Source organism: Solea solea, chromosome 7 (genome assembly GCF_958295425.1).
Source record: "Solea solea chromosome 7, fSolSol10.1, whole genome shotgun sequence".
In the NCBI taxonomy this organism is placed as follows: Eukaryota; Metazoa; Chordata; class Actinopteri; order Pleuronectiformes; family Soleidae; genus Solea; species Solea solea.
In genome coordinates, this window is record NC_081140.1 from 14934426 (window position 1) to 14961253 (window position 26828).

The 26828-nt window shown below is 40.6% G+C and overlaps 2 protein-coding genes across 5 annotated transcripts; one reads left to right on the top strand and one right to left on the bottom strand.

The window, feature by feature from the left end:
- On the top strand, positions 1 to 14306 carry unc119a (unc-119 homolog a (C. elegans)). Of its 2 annotated transcripts, none has more exons than XM_058633243.1 (5): positions 1 to 287; positions 11357 to 11470; positions 11576 to 11669; positions 13031 to 13203; positions 13311 to 14306. In XM_058633243.1, exons 1-5 carry the CDS (start codon positions 164 to 166, stop codon positions 13421 to 13423), a joined length of 618 nt encoding a protein of 205 aa, XP_058489226.1. In that variant the 5' UTR covers positions 1 to 163; the 3' UTR covers positions 13424 to 14306. The 2 variants fall into 2 exon arrangements, with proteins under 2 accessions (XP_058489226.1, XP_058489227.1); XM_058633244.1 differs by having other exon boundaries at positions 2 to 287; positions 11579 to 11669.
- Positions 14307 to 14980: 674 nt separating this feature from the next.
- foxn1 (forkhead box N1) lies at positions 14981 to 26106 on the bottom strand. 3 transcript variants are annotated; one of them, XM_058633214.1, is made up of 9 exons: positions 25926 to 26106; positions 20741 to 20864; positions 20049 to 20342; positions 19739 to 19834; positions 19336 to 19466; positions 19127 to 19223; positions 16847 to 17054; positions 15731 to 16189; positions 14981 to 15426 (listed from the first exon to the last, which is right to left on the bottom strand). In XM_058633214.1, exons 2-9 carry the CDS (start codon positions 20843 to 20845, stop codon positions 15128 to 15130), a joined length of 1689 nt encoding a protein of 562 aa, XP_058489197.1. In that variant the 5' UTR covers positions 20846 to 20864; positions 25926 to 26106; the 3' UTR covers positions 14981 to 15127. The 3 variants fall into 3 exon arrangements, with proteins under 3 accessions (XP_058489197.1, XP_058489198.1, XP_058489196.1); XM_058633215.1 differs by having other exon boundaries at positions 20049 to 20339; positions 25921 to 26106; XM_058633213.1 differs by having other exon boundaries at positions 25921 to 26106.
- Between the last annotated feature and the right edge of the window lie 722 nt (positions 26107 to 26828).

Sequence of the window (26828 nt, forward strand, 5' to 3'; positions counted from 1 at the left end):
GAAGCCTGTTTGCTGTGCGGTGTATAAGCCAGCGCGTCACTAACGGCTCCGACCGACGCAAGTAAATCTGCTCCTGCGGCGGCGACGTCGAGCGCATCAAAGAGACAGACAGAAACCTCAGTTGCCGTCAGGTCGCTCCGCCAACAGCCTTCTTCTGCTGGACATGAAAGTGCAGCAGGGCTGCAACTCATCAGACATGGGGATCCCGGTCAGAACCGAAGAAGAGCTGCGCAGAAATACCGTAATAACGCCCGAGGATGTGTTGGGGCTGCAGAAGATCACCAAGGGTAGGTGACCTGCTGCTGCTGCTGCTGCTGCTGCCGCTGCTGCTTCGACTGCAGCTCCATGAGAAGAATAGTTGAAGCCTTACACAGTTACTGAAAGACAAATGTTGCTGCTGCTTCCCATTATGTCAGCCACGCTCCTCTGTGTTTACACTGAAGCTCAACATTATCACAGTTTGTCTCGAGGAAGTAGACTGGTACCATGGACAGCGCACAGACTGAAAAGGTCACCAGTGAGTCTCCGTAGCTTCAAAGAAGACAAATCACTTATAGTCAGTGAGCAGATGTACAGTACAGGTTTGATGTCTCGTGCAAGCACAGTTACTATTTGACACCGGAAAGCTATACGACTCTGTTAATGAGAGAAAACAGCTTCATGGATCATGCTACTTTTGCTACTAATATATTCATTCTATCCTTTTTCGTGTGTTCACGTTAGTGGATATGTGCATTTCTTCAAGACTATTACGTCTGATTAAATACATTTAAAAAACAAGCAAAACAAGGCTCTGACAGATTCTCACCTCATGGCACCTGTGGCACTGAGGTAACAGGTGGCCAGAGATGTGATCTGCTGATTATGGCTCTTCATAAACAGTAGTCAGCTGCAAAGAACACAGGAGCATAATACCACCAGTCTGCTGTTTAATGCATTATTGGCACTGTTTTGTAGTGTATTTATAGTCTGATGTTGTACTTTGGAAAGTCTGTCTCAAAGCTACTACATAATATTTTACAGTGTTGCATGATTTTGATTCAGATTAAATTATGACTTTGCCTTATGAGCGTGGTTTAGGTCATCTTTTACTCTAAATTCAGTCGGGTTTGGGTTTGTGGAGGTGACATTAAGTAAAAACACATCATTGAATCCATATCTATGGCCTGTAGACTTTAGTCAAATGAACAAAAGAAATGTGATTCGTATGATCTTGTTTGAAATTGACAAAAGCAACCTTGGCTAAACATTTAAATACAAGCTTTCTTGGAGCTTTTCACCTCACAAGATCACCTAATGTGAGCCAGTGAACAGTGACTGCAAGAGCCAAAATACATTTTTCTGTTTACATTTTTCAATTCTAAACCCTACCCATTCTCCTTCCGTAACCAAATTTCTGAATGTATATCGTGCAATAAAGTCCAGTCAGATTAAAATCAGTTAATATTATAATATCATGATGGTGTAGTAATCTATGCTCGCCACTGACAAGTAATCTGGATTATGTCAGGAGTGTTGTAGCGCTGCATTCTGCAGAGACAACATATTCTTCAGGTAATTAATGACCCTGCAGTCAAAGTGTGAGTGTAAATATCTTACTGAGCCACATATTTACTGGCTTTTGGGGGGAAAAAGGGACTTGATCAAAGATGGCTCCTTTATTCTACCCGAAACCACATCTGGTTGATATTTGCGTCTGTATAAATGCACTAATGTTAAATCTGCCTCCTTGATTCCTGTTCAATTTATTCCCCAAGGCCCAAACATTTTAAATGGCAGACCATAAAAAAGATCCACACGAAAGAGATAAGCACAGAGTGTGGTACAATTCAGACTCATCATTTTCTGCTGCAAGAGAAAGAAAATTGCAGCTGGAAAAGGAGGGAACAGAAAATGCCTCTTCCTGCGGTGTAAATGACTTTTCCAGTTGTGCTTTGGGGAGGTAAATACCACCATTTTGGGGCAGCCAAGCTCCAGTCTGTCACGGTGGTTCAGAACTGATAAGCGAGGCACAGCACATCATTGTCACACAGGCGGAGAGGAGAAGAAATATAATCCAGGCAGATGAGAAGCGCTGCTGTGATATGAAAAATGGCACATTATCTATCACTTTACTGTGTACATGAGGGATGATTTATGATACGCTGGCCAAAAATAACACCGATAAACTGCCACTGACAAATAACTCTTACATGTGTGTCATTTTGTGACCTTATAATAACAATATTTACTGGTGGACAATAGAAGTGGGAAACAGAATTGTCCTCGGTTACAATCATCAGTTGCAATATTTTTTTTTTACATTATCGTTTCATCACATCACACATCGTGTTGAAACCATTTTATGGTGAAACTGTTTCTGTCTCTGTTGTGGCCAATTGTGACTCCACATTATGTAGGTGGACTGGAGAGAACACTCAGCATAAAAGAGTCTGAATTTCCGGCTGATAAAATAGCAAAATCCATGCTTCTAAAGATGCTCTTTGATCATTTACATTTAAACAGTCCTAAAAACACAGAGAGTGTAGTATTGTTGAGCTCCATAGTGTTTTTAAATCCGTCATATCCAAATATTGAATAATTTGTTATAACTGTGTAGTCATTCACTTTCATACCCCATCCTTTTCCCTCCTAGTGTTCAAAAGTAGGCCAAGTTTTAATATTCAAATTTTCCTTTTCAATAATTTGCAAAAGTTGCAGCTCCCAAAAAAACGATATACCAAACTCCAGCATGGTTGACTTTTATTTTTTAATAATAATAAATATAAATCATAAACAACTATAATATATAAATAATTATATACATATATGTATATAATTATTTTATTTATATAGATATATACATATATATGTATACATACATACATACATATACATACATATATGTATATATATATATATATATATATACATACATATCAGCATTTCATTCTAAAGAAGCTGTGGTTCGTGGCTTGATTAAGTGAAGTTTATTTGGCACAATTATATGCAGCTTTATGTAATCCCTTATCCATGGGGGTTTATGTTTTTGACTGGGATTGTCTGTCTGTCTGTTTGTGAGCAACATAACTCTTATTTTTTTTTTACTTCAGTTTGTAGCTTATTAGCTCCAGCACCTTGGCTAAGTCTTTGTACTAGATGAGAGGTGCTTGTCTCTGTGATTGAGCAGCATAACTCAAAATGTTAAGGAAGATTAAGGGTTCGATTTTGGTGGTGATAGTTATGAGTTGGGATTTGAGTTTGTATGTTTTTTTAAACAGTTGTTAATGTTTCAAGATCGGTGATTGTATTGATACTGTGGTGAACTGAGCGACCTTGGTGGAAGTTTATGCTCTCTGAGCATGGGATTTTTAAACCCAGGTGAAGCTGCTAAAAATAAAGGGATTAACACCATTCCCAATGCCAGCAGTTACTCTGTCCTGTGGTGTTTTTGTCTCACCCCTGCATCACAAGTGCACTGTAAGCCAAGCGAGTCAGAGAAAGAAAAACACCGCCATTGGAGCTCAGTGACAATGTTACAGTGGTTACTATTTTGTGTCATTTACCTCAGTCCCTTTCGCACTCGATCATGCATTTGTTCAGACTGATTCAAAGATTCAAAGACTTTTATTGGCAATTTTCTCTACGTATGTACAGGACATAGAGAAAAAGCGAAATATCGTTACTCTTGTTTAAATATAAAAGAATAATTTAAAAACATCCACCAATGATGAAGAAGACATTAGCATGTTCACCTGGGTCATGAGTTCCCTCCCAGGATAATGCAGATCACAGTCTAAGCTGATAAAACCAATGTGCATTGCAGTCATTTGACACACGAGTGAATGCTGATAAAACACATTTCGATTTCAGTCCGAGTTTAAACGGGTTTTCTGACCATTGGTATTGGCGTGCGAGTGATTTCTCTAGTTCTGCATATCTTAAATGAAATAAAGGAATAGCACATATTTCACAAAACTAATCCTCAGATGTATAGATGTTCATGTTGCTTACACTTGAAGATGCCGGGGGGCAAAAGACTGCGGTTACAGACAGACAGGTTCAATCAACAGCAGTCATACAAAAACATCACAGTCGGATCTCAAAGGTCTTCGGTGTTGCATTAAGTTGTACTTACAAAAATAGTCAGTATAGTCGTAAAGAGATGTTCAAACTCTGCAGATATTTTCCACTCTAACGCATGTGTTACCTTTCTTTGTGTACTGTAGATAATTGACGCAGGACAACACATGCCCTGCTGCCTGCACATAACGATCCTGACTTCCTCGTACAATGCCACAGTTCCTCTCTTGGCATCCGATAATGAGCTTTCTCCAGATCCACAAAGACACAGTGCAACTGATTCTGGCCTCTTTCCCCATATCTTCATGTTGTGGCCCTCTTTCTCGCATTTTCCACATTCATCAGCTCAAATCACTCACTCCATCTTCTCAACACACTCTGTTCACTTGTTAGTATGTTTCCATCTCTAACCTGCTGTACATTCTCTCCAGCTCTGTCTCTCTGTCGAGCCGATCGATACAAGTCCTTCTCTCCTTCCTTAGTGTCTAGCCTTCCACACACCTCACTATAAGCCTTTTCCACGTCTAGACTCCCAGTACTCCTGCTTCCTTTCTTCATCTCACCGGCTTCCTTTGGATGCCTTCCTGTACATCATCATTCCACTACAACGTTTCCTTGTCTTATTTCCCCTGTCCAGACGCTAAACACCTTTTGAACTTGTGTCCTTCACCACTTTAGCTGTACGTCATCTGGGAACTCTTCACTGCCTCTCAGAGCCTGTTGCAACTCCTCCCTAAATTCAGTGCAGCCTTTTTCCCACCTTTTGTTAATCAGTTGATATTCAGGGAAATGACAGCTAAGAATTGAGAGCATACAGTACATGTTTGAGAGGAGATAAAAACAGGAATTGTGAAAATAAAACTATGAATGAAGCAACAAAGTGTCGTCGTCCTCCCTAAACTTAAAGAGCCCCAGGGGAGATAGTGCCTCTAATAGAGCTTTAACTGAACTTTCATGTGCATTTTCAAAATTATATTAAACAGCAATGATACTGAAGAGAGAGCAGTACACTCAATTCCGATTGCTGTTTCCTGCACATCCTTGTGCACAAGACTTCATTAATGTTCACATAATAATGTGAATAAACATATGCTTTCTTTACTCCAGCTCTGGATTCACTTTGACTTGGTTCCCGCTACAGAGAAAGAAATAAGAGCATCTGAATTACTGCCGTTGCCTTTAGTCACTTGATATACTAAGAGGTTTTAAGTGAGACCTTGGATAAGCAGTAAAATCACGAAGCACACATTTATTTATTTGCTTGCAGAGTTCCATAGAAAATATTTAAAAGTCGCAATTTATTATTCTGTTCCACTGTATTTTTTGTTAATAATTAATATTAAATATTCCAACTGTACTATGCGAGTGATTTGCTCAAATAAATGCGCAAAGATTGTGCATTTAGTGTGCTGCAATTCTTCCTCAGAATGTCCCAGTATAAACTGTGTAAACTTGTATTTGTTACCTCTTTAGGACATTTTTCTGGCATACACTTAAACCTGGTCCTAATGAGGCAGAACCCTTACATTTAGGGCTATGGTTTGAATTGTGCTTAGGTTTATAGTGAGGGTCAGACATTAACTAGTTATGGTCAGGCTTTGGTAAAGCTGTCCAAATGAATGAAAAGTCCTTAAAAGGATAGCTGCATAAACATGTGTGTGTGTTCTTGTATTTGTGGCTTTGTGAGGACCACAAATCATATAAACTGTACAGAGTGAGGACATTTTGTCAAAGAGATAGACATTTTGGCTGGTCCTCACTTCTTTAAAGGGCTATTTTGGGTTAAGACCTGGTTTTAGAGTTAGAATTGGGTTTAGGTTAGAGTTAAGGTTAGGGTTACGCAGTTAGCTGTGATGGTTAAGATTAGGGTAAGGGGCTAGGGAATGCATTATGTCTATGAGGGGTCCTCACTATGAATGAAGCACAAACGTGTGTGTGTGTATGTGTGTGTGTTAAAGATTAGATCATACTCTGTAATGAAGTGTTGTCATGTGTGTCACCTGAACAACAGACACAACACACTGTCAGTGACTGTGCTCGTATATTGTGTGCAGTACAGTGAAGCTGATATATGTAAGAAATGTTCACTATATTCAGATTGAAACGTGAAAAGATAATGAGGTTTAAAGGCGTTTGGAGGTTGCAGCCTTTTTAACCGTGGTGAATTTGATGTTGAGCGTCACAGGTCAAAAAGAAGGTGAATCACATCTGTCTGTCCTGTCCTGGGTTAATTTAAGCATGAGGCCTCTTTTTTTATGGCTGTGATGGCTCAGATCATATGTACGTCACAATATAGCACTATATGTCTTCATAAAACCAGATATGTTGTGATGCAGGCCAGAGAGAGATAAGAGGTAAGAATCTCATCTGCATTCAGCTGCTCAACCTCTTTGTGAACCTCACCGTTTGCCAGTTTGCCTACAGGTACTATGGAGTGAGAGACATGAAACAGCCTGTCATACACAGGTGCACTCCATATTACAGTTTAATGTGAATGTCATCGGCTGCCTCGGGGTGTGGATTATTTCAATGTGAAGTAAACATGTCTGCATTGTTCTCCCTCGTGTCGTGGCGTTAATTCAACACATACAGTAGGCAGTGAGAGGAGACCACGGAGTCAAAAGGAAAGATGAAGACATGTGAAGTCAATCTCCTGTGGCTGAAAGTCTGTAACTCTGGGCTAATCTTGGGGATTAAGGCACTATAAGTGGCAGCTTGCTTGCTCCTCGTGTATGCCACTTTGGTGTCTGACAACCTCCATGTATCTGAATACAGGAGCACAGCGTGACTCACAGGCAGTTGCTAATTTTATTCCCAGAGTGGCTGCTGCCGACGGGATCTTTTCAAGACTGTACCGATTTATTTTTACAGTGAAGAAATAAAAAAAATTTATACACAACACATGTTCACCCTGCAGCCACAAATAGACGCAAAACACAATAAAAAACAATGACATAAGTGCCCAAGAGGATTGCACATTGCCCTATGTAGTGCAGTGGGAATCATAGTGTCTGTAATTTTACTGTATAAAGTCCTGATATCTTACATATCATGCGGCTTGAAAAGTAAGAGCGGGAGAAGAACATGTGGTGAATGATTGTGGCAGATCCTCTGTGCGGAGGGTTTATTTCCTGCGGTAAATCATATAGTAATCCGTCATCTGTTTTGCTGTTTAACCCTAATATTCTGCATCACACTGCTTTTGCCTCAGCACCTCAGGTTGTTGAGATGAGGAGCGAGGTATATAGGCCCTAGCTCGGAGGAAGCCTCAGGTTTTCCTGCGTCAGATCCCAGACGTGGAGGAACATTTCATTTGCATACCACTCATGTCAAAACCCAAGACGCGCCGCTTTGATGCGACGCTGCACATTGTCGTCGCAGAGCAGCCAGGTGGATGAGGGGAAGGAAAAAGACAGGCTAATCGAGCTGGCATGCTATCACAAGGAGCGTTGCTAGGTGACAGTGTTGAAGGAAGTGAAGTGGAGCACTTTGTGTGTGTGTGTGTGTGTGTAGGTGAAAGAAAGACCAAAGATTTTACAGAACATAATGAGATATGAACAGGAATACTGTCGTGTTTTTCGATTATATTGTACAGGAATGAATCTACGCTCATAGAGTCAAGACATTGTGCCTGATTTTATCCAAATTTGAATTGTGTGGTGAGATAAATGTTGAGTAAGAGCAGGAATCATTTCTCTCAGCACTATATTTTCTCAAGAGTCACGGGGTCACGGGGTCCTCACATCACAATCATCAGAGAACAAATGATTGAAGACAGCAATTTCTTCCTGGTGGAACAATATGGCATCATTTTTGAATACCTGCAGCTAAAATCTCTAATTTAGGTTTAGAACTAACCAACTGGACCTAGTGCTTCCTCCAGGGATTAGAAAATCTCGGAAAACATCTCATCTCCAAAACTCTTGTTTAAAATATGTGTATTATTAACAAAAAAATATGGTTTTGCAAACTCTCTTCCAATCACAAACTGGGAGAACCCTCTGGACCCTACCTATGCTTGAAGGGTTTGCTCTTCCTCCTAAGAGGGCTGTCTGGGGGGGCTCTGCTCCTGCTGGTGGGTGGTGGTCCTCGTACTGGGGACATGGATGGGTCCTGAGTGTGTGCGGCCTCTGGGCCTCCGTGCCTGAGTTGATTGTTTGTTGTGTGGTCGTTGTGGTGTTTTGCTTGTTATTCATATTATTCTTAACATTGATGTTGTCTTGTCCATCGTTGCTCATATGTTTATTTATCTGCAGCCAGAATATTAACACTATCACCATATGGTTAAAACATAATTTCATGCTACAGCAGCGTGAGTGGGGCTTTAAGTCACTGGGGGTTCTTTAGTCTTCCTCTGTTATTCGTACGCATGCACACACACTGACAGTAGACACATGTGTACAGTGAGACTCGTTCAAAACATCATTTTGTTGTTGTGTACAGTCCTGACATCGGTGTGTGTTCGCATAAGGGGGCGGGAACACCAGATCCTATGACATGTGCCAACAGGAGATGCACCCAGGACACATTTTAATGTCAGGTGTTGCCAACAGCTGTTGGCTACTGAAGACGGTCCACATGTGACCGGATCACTGTGGACGGATGTTCATACCAGGTTTAAATGGGTTCTTATTTTGTCAGAGCACAAAATGTCAAATGTGTTGGCATCAAATGGCTGCTCTCTATCCCTCTTAACGTAGTTTGAATGAGGCGTTAACAGTGTTTTTGAGCCAAAGCAGCTTTACATGGAAATCTCTTGGCCAGTCTTTGCGACGTTTACCACCTCTACAGTGTGTTAATATGAAAAACAGAAAAAAAGAAACAACAGTTGCAAGTAGCATATGCAAGCCGGTCTCTTCAGTTATTTCCGAATCGGCCCATTAGTCTTTGAAGTAATCGTGGGATTACCTTCAATATCAGTGTTAATCTGCGTTAATACAATATTTTCTTTATGCATGAGTGACCATCCAGGCATTTGTGTTTTATGGCCCAAGGAAAAAATTTGATTTGCGCACTGTGGCGCTTTCTCTTTAGTTTTCTGTGCGGCGCTATATGTATATATATATATATATATATATGTGTACATACACACATATATGTATATATATATGTGTGTACATACATATATTCACATATATATATATACATATATGTACATATGTGTACATATATATGTATATAGATAAATAAAATATAATATAAAACCATTTTAAAGTGATAGGTATTGTGACCTGCATGTCACGAAAAAAAAAGTCTATAAATACCTTCAAGCAGGTGGCTAAAGCTTATGTGGACCATCTGCTTCCTAACCCTCAGAAATCTTAGCGAAGATGCAACAGTGTGAAAGTGTTTATGAGTGAACACACACAAATGTGTGTGTGTGTGTGTGTGTTCAGATTAGTTTGTGTTGCCGTTGACCCCTGCCGTTTGTGCAATGCTTATGCAAGATACAGACTGCCAATAATAACTCTGCCCTAACAATAACCCTAACAAGATATACTGTGTGTGTGTGTGTGTGTGTGTGTGTGTGTGTGTGTGTGTGTGTGTGTTTCACAACCAGTCTGTCCATGTGATGGTAAGATACAATAAGCCTCTTAGGTCTAAATCTGTCCTACACACACACACACACACACACACACACACACACACACACACACAGTGCCAGCATGCACAAATGTGTCCCCCTGCTCTGGATAGTGAGGACACTCTTACACATTGCGTTTGACAAACTCTATAAACTGAAATTACAGATATGAAGCAAACCAACCGATAAAGAATCACGAGGCTCCGGGGTTTACTTTGTGTCGACATATTATGTTTTTCCCTCTGTGATATCTATGTACAGGATTATAATCACAGTTTAGTTCAAAAGGTTAATAATGTCGTACTCTACTGTGGAGCTTCAGTTTCGTTCAGTCAGACACAAAAATAAATCGGGTTTTTTTTTTTTCGGATTACCTTGACATGTTCCCACCACTTCCTGTGGTCGTCCTCACAAGGGTCACGTGACATTACATGTGACAATGTCTTGCTTCCTGTTTTATACAGGTTTGTCAGACAGCAGATGGTGACTACGCCCCCTGCTGTCTGATGTCCTGTTGGGGGACAGCATCCCATGGGTGTAATAGGATGTAAGATCCCAAATCCCAGGTTGACGGTTTTCTTTCAGAGCAGATGACTTTGGCCTTTTCCTAGTCCATGATGTGATTTTCCCCCTTTTGTAGTCGTCAGATATGGCTGATTTCAAGTGTTCTCGTTCCGCTTTTTCTTTTTGTTGATCGTGCGTGTGTGTGTGTCTATTGTTTCTTTTCCACATTCATTCCTTGTACACAGGACAAACACTTAAGTGATAGGCAGGACATTTCGTACATTACTTCACTATTTGGTCTTTTGCTTCAGTACTAGTAAAGATACAGTATGAAAATGTGGCCACCGTACGTCATATTACTGCACCAGCGAGAAAATCAATAGGAAATAAAATGAAATGAAAAATATGTGACCGCATGTGAAATAATATATACAACCTGCATTCTCCACACAGTAAGGTGCACTATCACCACCTTAAATACAAGAATACTGCACAGTGTTTAGCACTGAGCTCAAATAAATCAATTAAAATTGTAATATGTAGTAAAAGACAGTGAGGAAGCAGTGCAGACAACAATGCACTTCTTTCTTTGTGCAGAAAGGAAGCAAAATCACCAGTGAATGAATCAATGACTTTTTTAGTGAGGTTTCATTTGTAGAAACTGTCACGCTTTCAAAGAATGGGAGAATTTTTGTTTCCAGAAAACAAAGAGAGTGTTTTTCTGTGTGTCCTGGCAGAAGAGTCCCTCCTCTGTGGCTCTTTTGAGTTTCTTCCTTGTTTTACATGATACAGTTTACTAAAAAAGAAAGAAAATCATTAAATTTATTGATAGAGCAAATTAATACATGTATGACATAAACAGTAAATAAACAAGTAAATAATAACGGCAATTAAATCAGGTCACAATATAATAAAACAATAGCACCAGCATAAAATGGTTAAACTTAATTAAAATCCATATTAAAAACATGAATTAAGTTTTTCCTTTTTTTTCTTATTTTAACAATAATATATTCACTGCAAAGCCATCCGAGGAATATGTGTTTGGGAGGGTCTTTTGGCAGAAACTGAGTATAAAATCCTAATATGTTTTTTAAAGTGTACGTGAAATAAAAATAATTTAGTTTTATAGAATAAGCTTTTTATATGTACTATGTGTGAATGCCATGATTCAAAGTCTAAAGACTGCTGTCTGTCTCCTTTCAGATTATCTTTGTTCTCCAGAGGAAAACGTACACATGATCGACTTCACCAGGTTTAAGATCCGTGACATGGAGACAGGGACAGTCCTGTTTGAGATCACTAAGCCTCCAACACCAGGTCAACTCCAAACCCTCACACATGAGAAAGCTAAATCTATATGTATATTACTCATGCAGAATATTATGCAAGCTGTTCTTCATGTCCCTTTCTCTCTCTCTTTAGCAGGCGGTAAAAAGAATTGTGACCCTAACGCCGGCCGCTTCGTCCGATACCAGTTCACCCCAGCCTTCCTGCAGTTGCGGCAGGTCGGCGCCACGTAAGTTCAGCGTGACTGTGTCTCCCCATGAACTAAAAACAAAAAAATATATATGATGATGCAAAGATGTCTACGTCACAGAAGACACACACCACATGTAGGAGGGTGTGTGTGTGAGTGTGAACATGCATGGACAGAGCAGAGCAGAATAACTGTCAGTGCTCCTGAGCAGAGATCATTATCATCAGACTCCCACTCAGACTGCATATTTCAATCCATCCTACATCTATCTATGTATTTTTTTTCTATTTTTTTCTATTTGTCAAATGTTTTCTTTAAATTTTCCCATTTCATTCTTTAACCCTTAAAGCTCACGTGGCACGGATCTGTGTTGCAGGTGCACCCATGGTAATGTCCTTATATGGGCATATGAGGGACATATTCAGGCTTTAAAAAAATGCGTTGTTATTTTTTTCTTAAAGGCGACATAGAATGCTTGTATCACACATATATGTTAGTTATGGAGGTCTACTTACATATGTTAACTTGTTTTCATGATTAAAAACCTCCTAATCGCTGCAAACGAGCCGATCAAAATATCTCCTCACTGACGCTGTCGTCAGCCGCGCTGTTTCAGACCAAACAGTTGCTGTGATTGGCCAGCCAACGAGAGCTGTCCTACTGTCCTGTGATTGGCCAGGTACCTGGAAGTGACGTAATAGATAGGCCAGCTCTCAGATACACAGCTCCCCCTCTGGCACGGTGGATGCTCTGCATCTCAGCAGCTACAACGAGAGTAGTTCTTCTTCTTCTTCTGCGGTTGAATGTACGCAACCGGATGTGCCCGGACTAGTGCCCGCACCGGGAGGCGCTACGGTGGTGAGGATTTCTGATGACGACATCAAATTAAGGAAGTGTCGATCCGCTTCGCAGAGCCCAGGAAAACAATACAACACTATTTTCTCAGCAGTGGCTGAACTGTTTGTTCTGAAACTTTAGGGTTTCATAAACGAGGTAATGACGCAGATACACACACAAACGCAGAGTTAATTGGAGCTTCCGGTCTATGTCACCTTTAATATGAACGAAGTTTTTGGCTCGTTTAAAAACTGTGTTATGATCTGACTAACTCTCATTGTCACCGCTTCACTGGACTTTGTCGTAACCATGCCAAAAACATAAATGAACCTGTTGAATTTTACATCATCGTCATCTTCTACCGCTTTATCCTCCACATGAGGGTCGCAAGGGCCGCTGGTGCCAATCTCAGCTGACATAGGGTGACAGGCGGGGGTCACACCCTGGACAGGTCGCCAGTCCATCACAGGGACACATATATAGAGACGGACAACCAAAAAGTGTGTATTTCCATGTGGCCTCTTGGTTGGTGAATTGTTTTTTTGTCGCCCGTGTCTCCGCAGGGTGGAGTTCACAGTGGGCAACACCCCCATCAACAACTTCCGCATGATTGAGAGACACTACTTCCGCGACCAGTTGCTCAAGAGCTTTGATTTTGAGTTTGGCTTCTGTATGCCCAGCAGCAAGAACACATGCGAGCACATCTACGAGTTCCCCGCACTGTCAGAAGACATCAGTGAGCGTCTCACACACAAACACACACACACACACACACACACACAAGTTAATGTCTTATTAGCTCTAACGGGATTTGACGTTGCTGTATATTTTTTATTTTTCTAGTGCGCGAGATGATCCTGCATCCGTACGAGACGCAGTCTGACAGCTTCTACTTTGTGGACAACAAGTTGGTGATGCACAACAAGGCAGATTACTCCTACAGTGGAGGGCCATAGGAAGACCTCCACCCCTTAACTCTTCCCTGTTGTAGACATTTTTTTCATGACCAAGGCTTTAACTTCAGGAGCAGAAGCAGAACACGAACTGATGGACAGATCGCCGGCATTACACGCTCTAGTCTCACTGTCCAAATCCATGTATTTCCATTAAAGCACTCTGCCGTCTGACCAGTCTCTCTCAGCGTCTTTGCAGGAACATTGAATTCTGCCACTCTGTATCTGTGTGTGTGTGTGTGTGTGAAAGAGACAGCGCGCGTGTGTGTGTGTGTGTGTGTGTGGGCAGTAAACACATGCAGTGTCTGTACATACTGTTTTTTCAGATCGGACATGTTTGATTCACTTGGTCTTCAGGAAAACCCTGAATCATTTACATCACAGACTGCGTGTTTTCACGGATGTTAAAGAAGACCGTGAGTCCCGTTTGTCCCGAACCACACCATGAGACACAGAGAAATTTAGCTACCCTAAAAAAAAAACATAAAGTTTAATAATTAATCCATTTGTATGTATATTTATATAGTTTGTATAAGAATCTCATTACATTTCTACTTGGATTTGTAGTAGCACACATCTGAATGATTCTGTCCTCCTCGTACCAGCTTTGTCACTTGTTTTATGTTTTCATGTCGATAGTACTACTACACATCAGGAGTATTTTTTAATGAATAGCCATTTTGAAGCGTCAGATAACCATCATTAGTCACGTGTCAAAAAAAAAAACACCGTCAGATACCAATTTTGATATCCAGTATGTTCTCTGTAGTACTGAGCATGACGTGTACTTTATGATGTATGTTTTGAATATAAAAGGTATGTAAAGTTTCAAAAGCTGAAATACTTTGACTGCAATAAATATGTTTGGGTTTTTCTTTTTTTGAAATCTTGGTATTGTGTGTTGTTTTTCATTAAGGATTTAATATTACATTGAACAAGAAAAAGAAAAATGGGACTATTAAAGTCAGATTTAAGGTGGAAAAAGAAAAATGTGCCTTCTTCTGCAGCCTCTGAGGGTAAAACATCATCCTGGAGTGAATGTCAAACATCCACATGAAGTATACTCACCAGGTTCACTGATAAGAGAGCACGCTGTAGGTCACAGTGTCTCTGCTGCCATCTTCTGTGACAACAGCGTTACTACACTGATGCCACAACCACGCCACCTACAGCATCATTATTATATCACAGCACAGCCAATAGCTGCAATGTTTAAATACATCAACATATGACATCATATTGAACACATTCAGTGTTGTGTTTAAGAGACTGTTTTGTGTTGCAGTTTGTGTATAGTAAGGCACATAACAGAGAATATTCTCTAATATTGTGCCCGTTTACACTCTTGTATGAAAAACTTGGAAATATATACGTACATCCACAAATGATCAGAGGTTTAAAAATGTTTTTAAAAAAGTGATTTTACAAAAGACAACACAGAATGTTTTATTAACTTTAACCACAAAGGATTATTATTGATATTAGTCAACACATTTTTAGTTTTTAGCAGATAAATAAATATGTATAGAAATTGACAAAAGATATAAAAAGAGTGGTGTATTTTTTTTCTCAGTTGAACTCACTTGATGACAGTGGATGTTATCACACACTGAGTTAGTGGTAAACACAGGATCACTGGGCTTAAACTAATACTTTGGTACAAGCTTCAAATGTCATATGGAGGAGTGTTTGTCAACCGTCACATCTTTAGATTAAGGAGATGGATGTGCTACAGGAGGTCAGATACCCGGGGAAGTTGTCCATCCCTGAGTACACGACAGGATGCAGTCCGTTCAAACAGCCGTGCTGCTCTACATTTTGTCCCCAGCACGCGTCTTTGTCGTCGTCATCCTGTTCTTTACATTGGCCGACAGTGGTGTCCTCTGACGTATGACTGACCGGCGGCAGGCAGCCGGTCTGCATGTGAGGGTCCTGCAGGGCAGAGGGGCTGGACAGGTGAGGGTCAGACACAAGGCTGTCCTCCCTCAACTCCTCCCATATGTTACCTGAAACCAGAAGGCAGACTTCAGGCGTGTTCTGGAGAGTATTGGTAGTCAGCAGTGAACAGAATAATGATGAAATCATGCAAAAACATTCAAATTATTACATTGTCTTAATATTTTTGCACAAATAGATGCTCAAGGTGAGAATTTAGGTTAGCAATAGAGTAATCTATCGGTAGATTTTTTTTTACCAATATCTCTTGCATTTTTTTATCCAAACAATGTCCAAATCACCTTGTTAAGTCACGTTAGTAATAATATCAATAAGTCTCCTGTGGCTGTTTCCTTCTCTCCACCACTATCGTACCTTGCAGCTGCAGGTCAGTCAGACTGGGGTTGAACGTGTCAATGTCATAAATGGCATCTCCCTCTAACAGCAGGTCCTGCATGCTCCTGATCCCAACTCTGCACTTAGTCTGCAGAGCAGAGGTATAAACTTGTGGCATCTTCCCAGCGGTGGACGAGTTTAGGCCTCCTGGAGCCGACGGGACACCAGGTGCCAGCAGATGTCCACAGGGTGAGCACAGGGAAAATGAGTTGCTGGGGTGAGCTATGGTGGGGGGGAGGTAGCAGGGTGTCTGAGGCAGCATATGGGTGAACTCTGAATGGTGAACGGTTTGGCATGACGCTCGAAGCGGCGCTGGGCTGCAGGGCGACAAGGAGGTGCCGTAACATGAGGTCACTCTGGATAAGAGGGATGAGCCGGTGTAAGGTGGCAAAGACCTGAGCTTGTCTGGTCTCTCTCCCACAAGAGTCTCAAGGTCTTCTGTAGAAAAAAAAAAAAGGGGTGTCATTCTGCATCAAATAGTAGTTCAGCCAGTTCAGATTTTACGAAGTGTGATGTAATGATACGGTGTCAACACTGACTTGGGTTAGGACACTCGCTCTCACTGATACAGCCAATGTGAACAGAGGGGAAAACAGATTCATCCACTAAAATCTATACCCGTTTAAGTCTATGACATCTTAAGAATACGTTTTTCTTGACATGAAACAGTCATGACGTTTATAAAGAAGAAAATCAGTGATTTTTTACATCCCAGCACACAGGAGTTGTTAGTCCGCTGCTTCTTCCATCATGTCTTATCTTGTGAATTCCTTTGTTCAGATGTTTCTAAGTGACACAACAGTAGACCAGCAGCTCCTGTGTCCCTGCATGTTAAAAACTCAGATTGATTCCTTGTGTGAAGTTGCTTAAAATCTGTTCTGAGGAAGTTTTAGGCTAAAAATTAGGTGAGATTAAGGTTAGGGTTTGGTATTAACTCGTTATGGTTAAAGTTAGGGATGATACCTTGCTTAAGCTGTCCAAATGAATGGAAGTAAATGAAGAAGACCAAGTCTGATTTATGTTCTTAATTCTGTGAATCTGAATTCATTTTTCTAAACCCTTATGTTCCAGTATCCATTTGTTGAAGGAGCCCACCTGGCCTCGCCATGCTCCTGCGCACCATGATGGGGTCTTTCCGGCGCCACTTGTGCAGCTCCTCCTGCATCTTCCCCACCTTGGCTGGGTTGAGCGCCCACAGGCAGCCTTTTCGAGATGAGTTCCCATTTTTGTTCTCCACCTTCTCGAAGCACTTGTTCAGGGAGAGGTTGTGCCGCACGGAGTTCTTCCACCCGTCCGGGGCTGTCTGAACACAGAGAGTGAGGGAGAAAGGGGAGGAAGAGGGAGGCGATCAAGCTTTTTGATGCCACGTGAAGAGAATTCAGTGAACAAGAGGAAACGTATTCCAACTTTTGCACATTCCCATGTACGAAAGTAAATGCATTTGTGAGAACTGATTAAATTAAATTCTAACTTCAAATATAAATGATTTAACACTGAACACATTGATGACGACTCATTAACACAGTAGGGTTTTGGTATTTTTAATAATATGAGGCCTGCCCTCTCTGTGGTGCGTGCATGCGTGTGTGGCTGTAAGTAAAAGTTTATCTCAAAGAACATCTGAGATACCTGATATTAATTACTCTTACTATTGTATAGTATACCTGTAATGATTAATGACACAGCAGATAGCAGTGTTCTTCACCTTCAGGCTGGGCGGGCATTTTGTGTCCGTTTGTATATGTTTGTTATCTGAATCAGTCATAAACTTAAATCTGAATTACAAACCGCAGCTAAATAACCATATAAGTAGAGATCTAATCGCTTAATTATGTTGAGACGTGACACCGCAACACAAAATGTGATTTAGTATTAATGAAGAATGCACCTGCACGGTCGCACCTCAGTTTGAACCCTCTGTCGTCACAAACGCTGCAGATTTCGCAGAAGTATTCAAGATATCTACAAATCAAATAACTTCAGAGTCACTTCTGGAAGGAGCTCAAAGACAAGAAGGCACTGTATAGATGGCTGCTTTCCAAACAGCTGCCTATAACACTGAACAGGCTGCAGGGCGATAAAAAAAAACACACACGAGACAGTTGGGACGGTGATGATACTGAAGGAGAAGCAAGTGTGTTTTTGCAAAAGCTGTGTTTTTTTCTGAGATACATCGAAAGGACTTCCCTAATATTGTCGAGTGTCTTTTGAGTTCGTTTAAGTTCGTCAGACACTTGCTATGGCACGCACATATAAATCATCGCAAGACTGTACGATGAACACATATTTTAATATTGCCTCGAGGGAGGAGATTGACAGATTTCAAAAGTTTTTCTTTGACATCTGAACTCCACGCTTACACTTAGACACACAGTCGGTGGGTGAGTCAGAGTTTCAAAATCATTTTGATACATAAATTCAAAGTAGACTTGAGTTTTCTTATGGTCTTGACTACATTACTGACTAACACTAGAGAGAATGATGACTCTTTTTTCCCCCACTTTGCTCCCTGAACATATGTTCCAGCAAGTTGCATGTGTTACTTAAAGCAGAACTATGCAGGTTTTGTACCCCGATTTAACAGAGTCTGTGGAATCATTGTGATGGTTAAATCGCTTGTTGTAGGGGGATTGGGGGCTATCTCCACATCCACTACTCTCTGTTAGCAGAAAACCAGCCTTGTAAGATCAAGGCTGCCGACCAAGAGTCCTCAGAATCCTACACTACACACTCTCACCCTACACAGAGAAAACCACTGTCAGAGGAAGCGGGGAAAATGAAGGGAGGCATCAGTAGACGATGGATGAATGATGGATGTTTACGTTGGTTAGTTTAAAAAAAACTCTTTGGCATGTTTGAAGCTACCATGTGATCAGGAGGAAGGAAAAGAAATAATTTTGTTGTGTTTTAGTTCACAAGTAGGACTAATGTATACAATCGCAACTCTAATTAACAGATTAACGTTTTCTTTTGTTTTTTGAGACAGTTTAAGAGCTTGGATTAGCTGCTCATCTGAAATGTTGCAAACTAGGTCCAATGTATAACATTTAGCAGAGTTTATTAGCAGAAATTAAACATAGTCTTATAGCCGCCATGTTTCCACAGCAGCCCGAATGGACAAACCAGCCAGAGCATGCATTTCATGTTTGGAAGTGTCAGCTTTTCATACTAACTTTTCAAAAAAATGGATCTGCACACATGAACCAGCAACAAAAAGAGAGTGGGAGAGTGAAGAGAGCTACAAAACATGTTTACATCCATTTAAGCATTCAAAGGTTATCGTTATCAGGCTTGTGCAAGAAGACGGCAGGTTAATCAGCTAAACAGGTGTGTGTATGTGTGTGTGTGTGTGTGTGTGTGTGTGCATTGTGGTACCTTAAAATATGGGAAGTGCTCAGTCATGAAGCTGTAGATCTCACTGACAGGCAGACTTCCTGTTTTACTGCTCTTCAGAGCCATGAAGATCAAGATACTGCAATGATGAATGACAAAATAGCATGTACGGTCATGGCACCAGTGAGTCAGTGTTCTGACATTACATAAAAAAAAATACTGTGATGTGATGTGATGTGATGCTCTGTTACCTGTATGAGTAAATGGGTTTTGGGAAGAGAGGTTCTGTGGTGGTGTCCTGGTGAGAGTGCGTTGAGAGGTTTGAGAGAGTGTACTTTGGGGTTTTGGATCGGTCATTATTAGAGTAGAGTCTGGACGAGACCTGGAGAGAAAACACAGACATAAATAACAATTAACAATAACGATCTAGTGGAGTCCAAGTCGTCCAAGCTATTCGATTAATTGTCAAAACATCACTATGCCTGGTATTAACCTAACCAAACCTCACCAAATGTCTTCATGAGGTGACGTAAGGAGGAGGAACGGCAGAAGCAAGAGAAGTTATCCAACGGATGATATCGCTGACAGCAGCTTTAAGTTTCTGCTATCTATCACACACATCATCTTCTGCAGCATAGCCTTATACTCACTCACCTGATTTAGAGAGCTTGATGAGCTGTACGATGGATAACTTTGAGATAGGAAGCAGGTTGGCTCCACCAGCACAGCCGGTGGCTCTGGGTATGAAGTCTGCATTGATAAGGAATATTAAAGGAATGGCTCAATAACATGATGTGCATTTGTGTGTTTATATAACAGTCATAACAAGGGATGAACAAAGAGTAGTGCATCTTAAACACATTTGTTGTGTTTGTGAGCAGCATAACTCAAAAAAGCTGACAACGGATATTGCTGATAGAAACAGTAAGGAGGGATGAAATGAGTGTAGTGTAACGTTATAAACCTGTATGCTGCCGTTGTATTGGTCCCAGGAGTGTGGTGCCTCACTGCTGGAGCTTTGTAAACTTGTGTCTGGACTGAAGCCTTCCTGCATACAGCTGAAGGAGGAGGAGGAGGAGGAGGAGGAGCACTGCTGTAGGCAATCTGCAGCTCCATCTCTGAACTGTCGGTGGTACGGGTGGAAGCGTTCTGGGTCAACGGTGCCTCGTCCCGGTAATGATCCGGACCTGGAACCGACAGCATCATCGGCGCTGTGTCTCCTGTTCACAGCTGCAGTCCTCAGGCTGAAGGTGTCCTGCTGGGAGAAGCAGACACACCTGACCTCAGTTTGTGGTTGGATCATTACCGCAATGGTTACAAGTGATCATTTATAGGTACACCAGAAAAGCTACTGCCAAGATAATGCTACTGTAAGGAAAGAACTAGTGCATTTACAAGCAAATGTCTTTCGAGTGTGAGCCGAACTGGAGATGATGGTAGGTGGACCTCTGTTTACATTCCATGTGCCTCAAATGTAGTTCATTTACCTCACAAAGAAATCCACATCAATATTTGATTCGGTTTTAAAACCTAAGTCTTAACATGGTGGAGCACAAGCAGCAGCTTGACTCAGAGTAAAATCAGAGCTGTTTTCATCTGCAATGCTATTACAAAAGAGTCTTGAGGGTTAAAAGCACAGAAAAGCCAGCTCCGTACCGGGGATTCTGCCATCTGCTGGCAGGACCCACAGGGTTCACAGGTGTGTAGTTTGGCCTGAAGGGAGGATGTTTGAGACTTGCCGCCTGTCGAGGAGTCTGACATCCTGCACCTGAATCAGCTCCTGTGAAGAAACGGGGGGGGGGGGGGGGGGGATCAGTGTGAGAAAAACCTTTCTTTTCTTTATCGTCATTCCTGAATGGCATTTTCTGATCTTGCATTTTAAAGAACCTGCCTCGTCCTACAAGGGTCTGTATAAACTGCATGAGTGTTGAAGTAATAGATCAACATTTGGTGATAAATTCCACCTATCATTTAAACACATACTTGGTTGAGACTGTCCTCCAACGCAACATAATTATGGGTCGCACCTTGGGTGTGATCATCAAGTAGCTTCGATGAGGCAGTTCGCTTAATGGTTAAAGCATTGTACCTTTGGTGTGATCCATGTGACCTTTACACATTTTTTACGACAGTGTCTTTAATTGTAGCACTAACTCGTGGGCAGCCTGTGGACAAGTGGAAAGGGAACTTGACTTGTCGCCGGTTCAAATCCCGGGCGCTACTCAGTGTGGCAGCCCACTGCTCCTAATTCTAGGATGGGTCAAATGCAGAGGAATACTTTCCCTAAGGGGATTAATAAAACTTTAACCCTAACTCTTGCGCGTAGTTTAGTTAAAAAATACCGGTGCACTAAAATGGTAGCTATGGTTCGTGTTCAATTCACGCTTTCACGGGTTGACTTGGTTGGTTGGTAGTGGTGTAATGCATCTAACATCCATAATGTTGGTTTACTGCCTTCTTTTGGATTCTTCCCCATCATCCCAAAACATGTAATGCTCACTAATTAAGAAATTCTCTTAACATATTGAATGGCATTATGCATTAATTATTCATTCCTGACTTGATTTGGAGACATAGGTCTGATCCAAACGCAATAAGAACTTCCCCTATATGATCTTTTTTTCCTTTTTTATTGTAGAAAAAAAAAATTCTGAAGCACAGTTTTGTTTCAAGAAATGTCTTTATCCACACAAAACCCTCCAAAACTACTCCAAACGCTGCCAGGCCTGGTCTTGTATAAAGTACTTAAAAGAGATAATTGAGTAAAAGTACAAGTGTCTTACCCGGAAAATGAAGTTGAAGTCATTTTTTATAATATTAATTAAGTAAAGGTCTTAAAGTATATGACATGTACTGTACTGCCGTATCAAAAGTAATTTTATAAATGTACTTAAGTTTTAGAAGTAAAAGTAACAAAGATAGTTCGAGGAAATGTAGTGGAGTAAAAGTTACATTTGCTAGAAAAACAAAATATTTGTACTACATTACAATACTATTATTCCGGAAAAAAAAAAAATATATATATATATATATATATATATAGTCTCCTGCTGTTGAGAATGTGTCTCACACAAATTTGCGAGCAATAAACACCAGAGGTTGTGCACATATTATTATTTTAAATTGTGTCCAAATCAGATAAGAGAGAATACAACTGATAAAAAAAGGTTGCTCTTTAATCTTTAGTCTTGTTTGATCTACATGTGGCTGTTGCCACACAACAGGGAGCAACAGATTTTTCAGATGATATCTACCAAGTCATTAGTCTTCAATCAATAAATCTCTGACAGTGTGAATTCATGCGTGGGAAACAGGATTTCATTTTCAGTATCGCGACTCCAAACATTAACATACACAGCATATGGGACAGAGGTTTGAATGTGGACGTGTTATCTGATCCCAGCAGAGATGAGAGACACGTGGCACAGGTTTCAGTGAAGGTAACCTCAACCCCGACGTGAACCACGCTCATTAAAACTGTCAACAAACCGTGGCTGCTGGGTCATACAAAGCCTGATAACGCTGAGGCACAGAAAGTGTGAGCGACCCAGTGCGTGCATATGTGGGGGGGGGGTTCGATTTGAGAGATTGCCTTTCAACACTGTGGCAACAAATCCTCTCATCTGCTTGACAGACACACTGACAGCAGCCAGAACGGATGCACTTACTTACAGGTACATGCACTTACAGAAAGAAAAGTAGAAACTGTGCATGTGTGTGTGTGTGTGTGTGTGTGTTGAACCTTGACTGCACAGGGTCAACAGATTTGTTGTAATATGTAACCGTTAAAAGGTAAGATACAGAGCTAAGCATCAGTTACTCTGAAAAAACGATTCAGGTGAAAAGGTTTTAAGTCCAGATTAAGTGCACAAGGTTAGGAATTATTATACTGTGCGGTTATTGGAGAATTGGGTTTGGGTTACGGTCAGAGTCCACACCTGTAGGTTTTCAGTGAACGTGAATGTGTCCTATAAACATTTGAAAGTCTATGGTATTGGCATTCGTTGACTTGGGCTGGTTGGGGCTTGAATTGTATTAAGGTGAAGCTTTAATGTACGCCATGATGTAACTTCAAGTTGAAACCAATAGTTCATGGTTTAAATTATGAAGCTTTACTTCACTGTGGATAGTGTGATCTCAGTGTCCCCAGCTTTGGATGTGCTTGTCTATAAGAACAGGCTTCCCGTCCTGCCTCATAGGTCTTAACATTAAGAATATGGGAGATTGTTGTCACATGTAGGAGCAACTTTACCTGCCAGAAATTCCTGTAGATACTTCATTGTTCCCCGCAGGCCTCTTTTTTTTTTTTTTTTCTTTTTTTTTCTTTATCAATTCTGAATTAACATCCTGTTCTTGGAAATGTCACGAGCATATTTTCTCCACGGTTTCACGATTGTCTTCACTGTATACGAGACGCCTTAGAGAATCTCTTTGCACCCCAGTCCTGATCCGAATGGGGTCCAAAGATAGGACCCCATTCATTGTTGATACCTCTCTGTGAACTCTGGCTTTTGCAATGCAGGAGAAAATCCAGCAGCTGAACTTTATCTGGGGTTTTATTAGTGTCACCAATTGATGACAGGCAGCTGTTTGTCTTAGGTCTGAACGTGATTGGTCGAAGCCGAGCACATGGTGACACCTCCCATCTTTCATATCTGTAAAGTCTTTCTGTTTGATGCAAGGTTAAAACTAACTGACACTGAATTGTGTGTTTACAAAATCAACTAAACTTGTTGTGAAATGGGCTTCGTTTTCGTCTTTGTAAACTTATTTCATCCAGAAAGGTTTTATTAGAGACAGCCTTTTCATTCATTCATATTAAAAAACAAAACAAAAGGCAAGTTATGCGAGTTAAACATAACATTCATTATGTGGTTAGTAGATGTGTCTCATGAGTGTTATTTATAATTATTAGTATCTATGTTGTTATGTTCATGTGTGTCTTTAGTCTGTTGGCTATTGGATTGAATATTAACTGTATGAAGCACATTTTGAACTGTAGACTGTTTTGATTCAGAGATGGTTGGTCATGTGTCCTGATACATTTTTAAAATGGCATCTTTTGTTGGGTTTTTATGACACAAAACTTGTTATGACCTTGTTTGCATCTTGCAAAAAAAACAAAAACGAATTAAAGCTAACTCGTTTTAAAAACAAAACATCAAAACTAAATTTAAAAAAATAAAACTAACGAAAAATGCTAAGCTTTTATAACCTTGGTTTCCCGCAGGTCTATTACCAAACACATTTCATTGTCTGTACCTGTATTCAGACTTTCATTTGCCAACAACTAAGGTTGTTGTGAGGTTGTGTGAGAAGTAAACATCCATAACATACTCAAGTAAATTACTTCCCTGGGTTCATCTTTTTTCTACTATTTATACATGTATATACATATATATATATGGAGTGTGTTCTGTAAATTTCCACCCCCTGCAGGACTAACAAAGGACAATCCTATCTAATCTTATCTTACATGGTCCTGCAAAGAATAAGTGTATGTATGGCATACTGCTTATCACTCTTTTTATCTATCACCCAGATGTCAATATAATAACGTAAGACTTCTGGGTCTCCCAAACCTTCATGTCTTCACCAGGTTTGTATTAGACATTGGTGTGACACAGGCAACATGATTTCTATGTATATATCCACTCCTGAGGATACAATGACATCTAAAGGAATTATTTAGGATGCATCTCCTTTACTGTCTCTTTATGAAGATGCATCGGAGAGTCTTATGGTTCAAATGATGCACGTAAATGCAGCAACTGAGGTTGAGGTAGTTCCACAGTGTCCCGAGGTGTAGGTGTCTTTAAATTGAATTGTATTTCATTTGAGGGTTTTTTGTCTCACTTGTAGAATGTGATTGAGTAAGAATGAAATAACACCGAAAAAGCCGTGTTCGTATGTAAAGAGGAGGGAGTGTCATTCCGTGATGTTTGTTGACAGGTTGAATTGACTGAAAAGTAATTGCTCTCCATCTTATTTCCAGAAGTTACTGAGTAATAGTAAGAAAAGGTTGTAATGATCAAAATAAACACTAGAAAAGAGAGGAATGACAAAGGCATGTGTTCACATTAATACAGTATACATGCTCTGTAGAGTAAATGCAGTGTTTTATTTCAATTTCAAGATCATTTTTAATGTTGGGGTTAGGGTTAATGTTATTTTTAACCATATCAGAACCGTGACTTTTGGATGTTTTGAAATGAAAAGATGAGCTTAAATTGAAATGAGGTTACTAAGGAAATATTGTTAGATTCTTAAAAGACTATTTATATTAAAAAAATATTTTCAGCTTGAACGTGAATTTAAATCATGTCATATGAGCTCTACATAATGTTACAAGTTTACTTTAAGCTAATGAACTTCAGATGTAAGTCACATTTTAAAGTGCCTCGTCTCTCAAATGTTTAAAAAATACATATATAAAGTACTGTCAGCTAATGCTACATGAGCTTTGTCCGGCGTGAATTGAATGTCAAATATTACATTTTCTGTTATAAAAGTGCAGAGCCGATCTCATCAGTGCAGCGTTAGTTAAACACACATTTTAACTGCGCTCATTATCATTTATGTCGATTACAATGAAAGCGAGGCTACACCAGGACAAGAACAAGTCTGTTCACCTGAAGCATAATCATCACAGTTACACACTAACAGTGACATGAGAATGTTGACATGCCCATAGAGGTTAACCAACAATTTGCAGCAGTGCCAACACTTTCACTGACATACAGTTGAGCACTGCAGCAGCGTGTCTGTTAGATGATGTACAGCACAAAAAAGTAAGTTGTTATTATGGACAAAGTATAATAAGTTGTTGGACTCACCTAACCTTTAACTCTGCCTCCTCTCTGTTTGGTTGGATTGTGTAGTTTCAGCCAAGTCTTTCTCATTCAAACCTAAACAACAATCTGTGTCCACATCCAGAGTCACTTCTCCTCACGGACGCATGCACCTCAAACTGCCTTCACCCTAACAGTGAAGCATGTCGATTAGATTGACTGTCTAAATATGTACAGAACTGCTTGATGGGCTGGTTTCACATTTTGGCAGCTCAGAATATCATCCTAATTGTGTGTGTGTGCGCATGTGCGCGTGTGTGTGTGTGTGTGTGTGTGGCACTCGTCCAGGCTAGCCCAGCAATAAGATATACAGAAAGAAAAACCTGTTTCTACAGGTTGCTAAAGATCTGCCGGTACAGTCATTGGCAGCTGGCAGCACTCCCTTCCTCCTTCCATCACTCTTTCTTTGCCTGACTGAATGGTTACTTGTTTGAGTGACATAAGATACACTGCTGATTACAGCCGGTGGCAGGGAGCGAGTGGGCGCCGTGCCCTGTTTTCGGAGATCTAAAATGGGATTTAGATGCTCCTTTCACCGATGCACATTCAAACCAACATATGTGCACGTAAAATAGGATCGTCAGAGCGTTTTGGGTCATGCACGCAGGCGTTTACTTCGCAACTGATGGACGTCCATCAAGTTGTGGTCTGTAGGCTGGGGAATGACACTCACCTCAGAGCCACCAGACACTTCCTACAAGTGCTTTAAGACGCTCTGTGGTGGTGACATCTCTTGGTTTGTTTGGTTTTTTTGGTCAATTTCAACGTGTATTCTCCTCTGAAAAGTTCGAGGTGAAAGTGTGAGAGAGGTAGAGCAGTAAAGAGAAAGTGAGAGAGGGAGAGAGAAGGAGAAGGAGAAGGAGAGGGAGCAGAGGTATGTCAATACAGGTAGA

Bases quoted from the DNA above. Each gene is read 5' to 3' on its own strand.
- unc119a (XM_058633243.1), top strand. From the start codon at position 164: ATGAAAGTGCAGCAGGGCTGCAACTCATCAGACATGGGGATCCCGGTC. The intron at 11,471-11,575 runs GTCAACTCCAAA...CTCTCTCTTTAG, and splicing joins CACTAAGCCTCCAACACCAG to CAGGCGGTAAAAAGAATTGT. The intron at 11,670-13,030 runs GTAAGTTCAGCG...GTGTCTCCGCAG, and splicing joins TTGCGGCAGGTCGGCGCCAC to GGTGGAGTTCACAGTGGGCA.
- foxn1 (XM_058633214.1), bottom strand. From the start codon at position 20,845: ATGTCAGACTCCTCGACAGGCGGCAAGTCTCAAACATCCTCCCTTCAG. The intron at 16,190-16,846 runs GTGGGCTCCTTC...TTTTTTCTACAG, and splicing joins CAGGAGCATGGCGAGGCCAG to AAGACCTTGAGACTCTTGTG. The intron at 15,427-15,730 runs GTACGATAGTGG...TTCTGGTTTCAG, and splicing joins GACTGACCTGCAGCTGCAAG to GTAACATATGGGAGGAGTTG.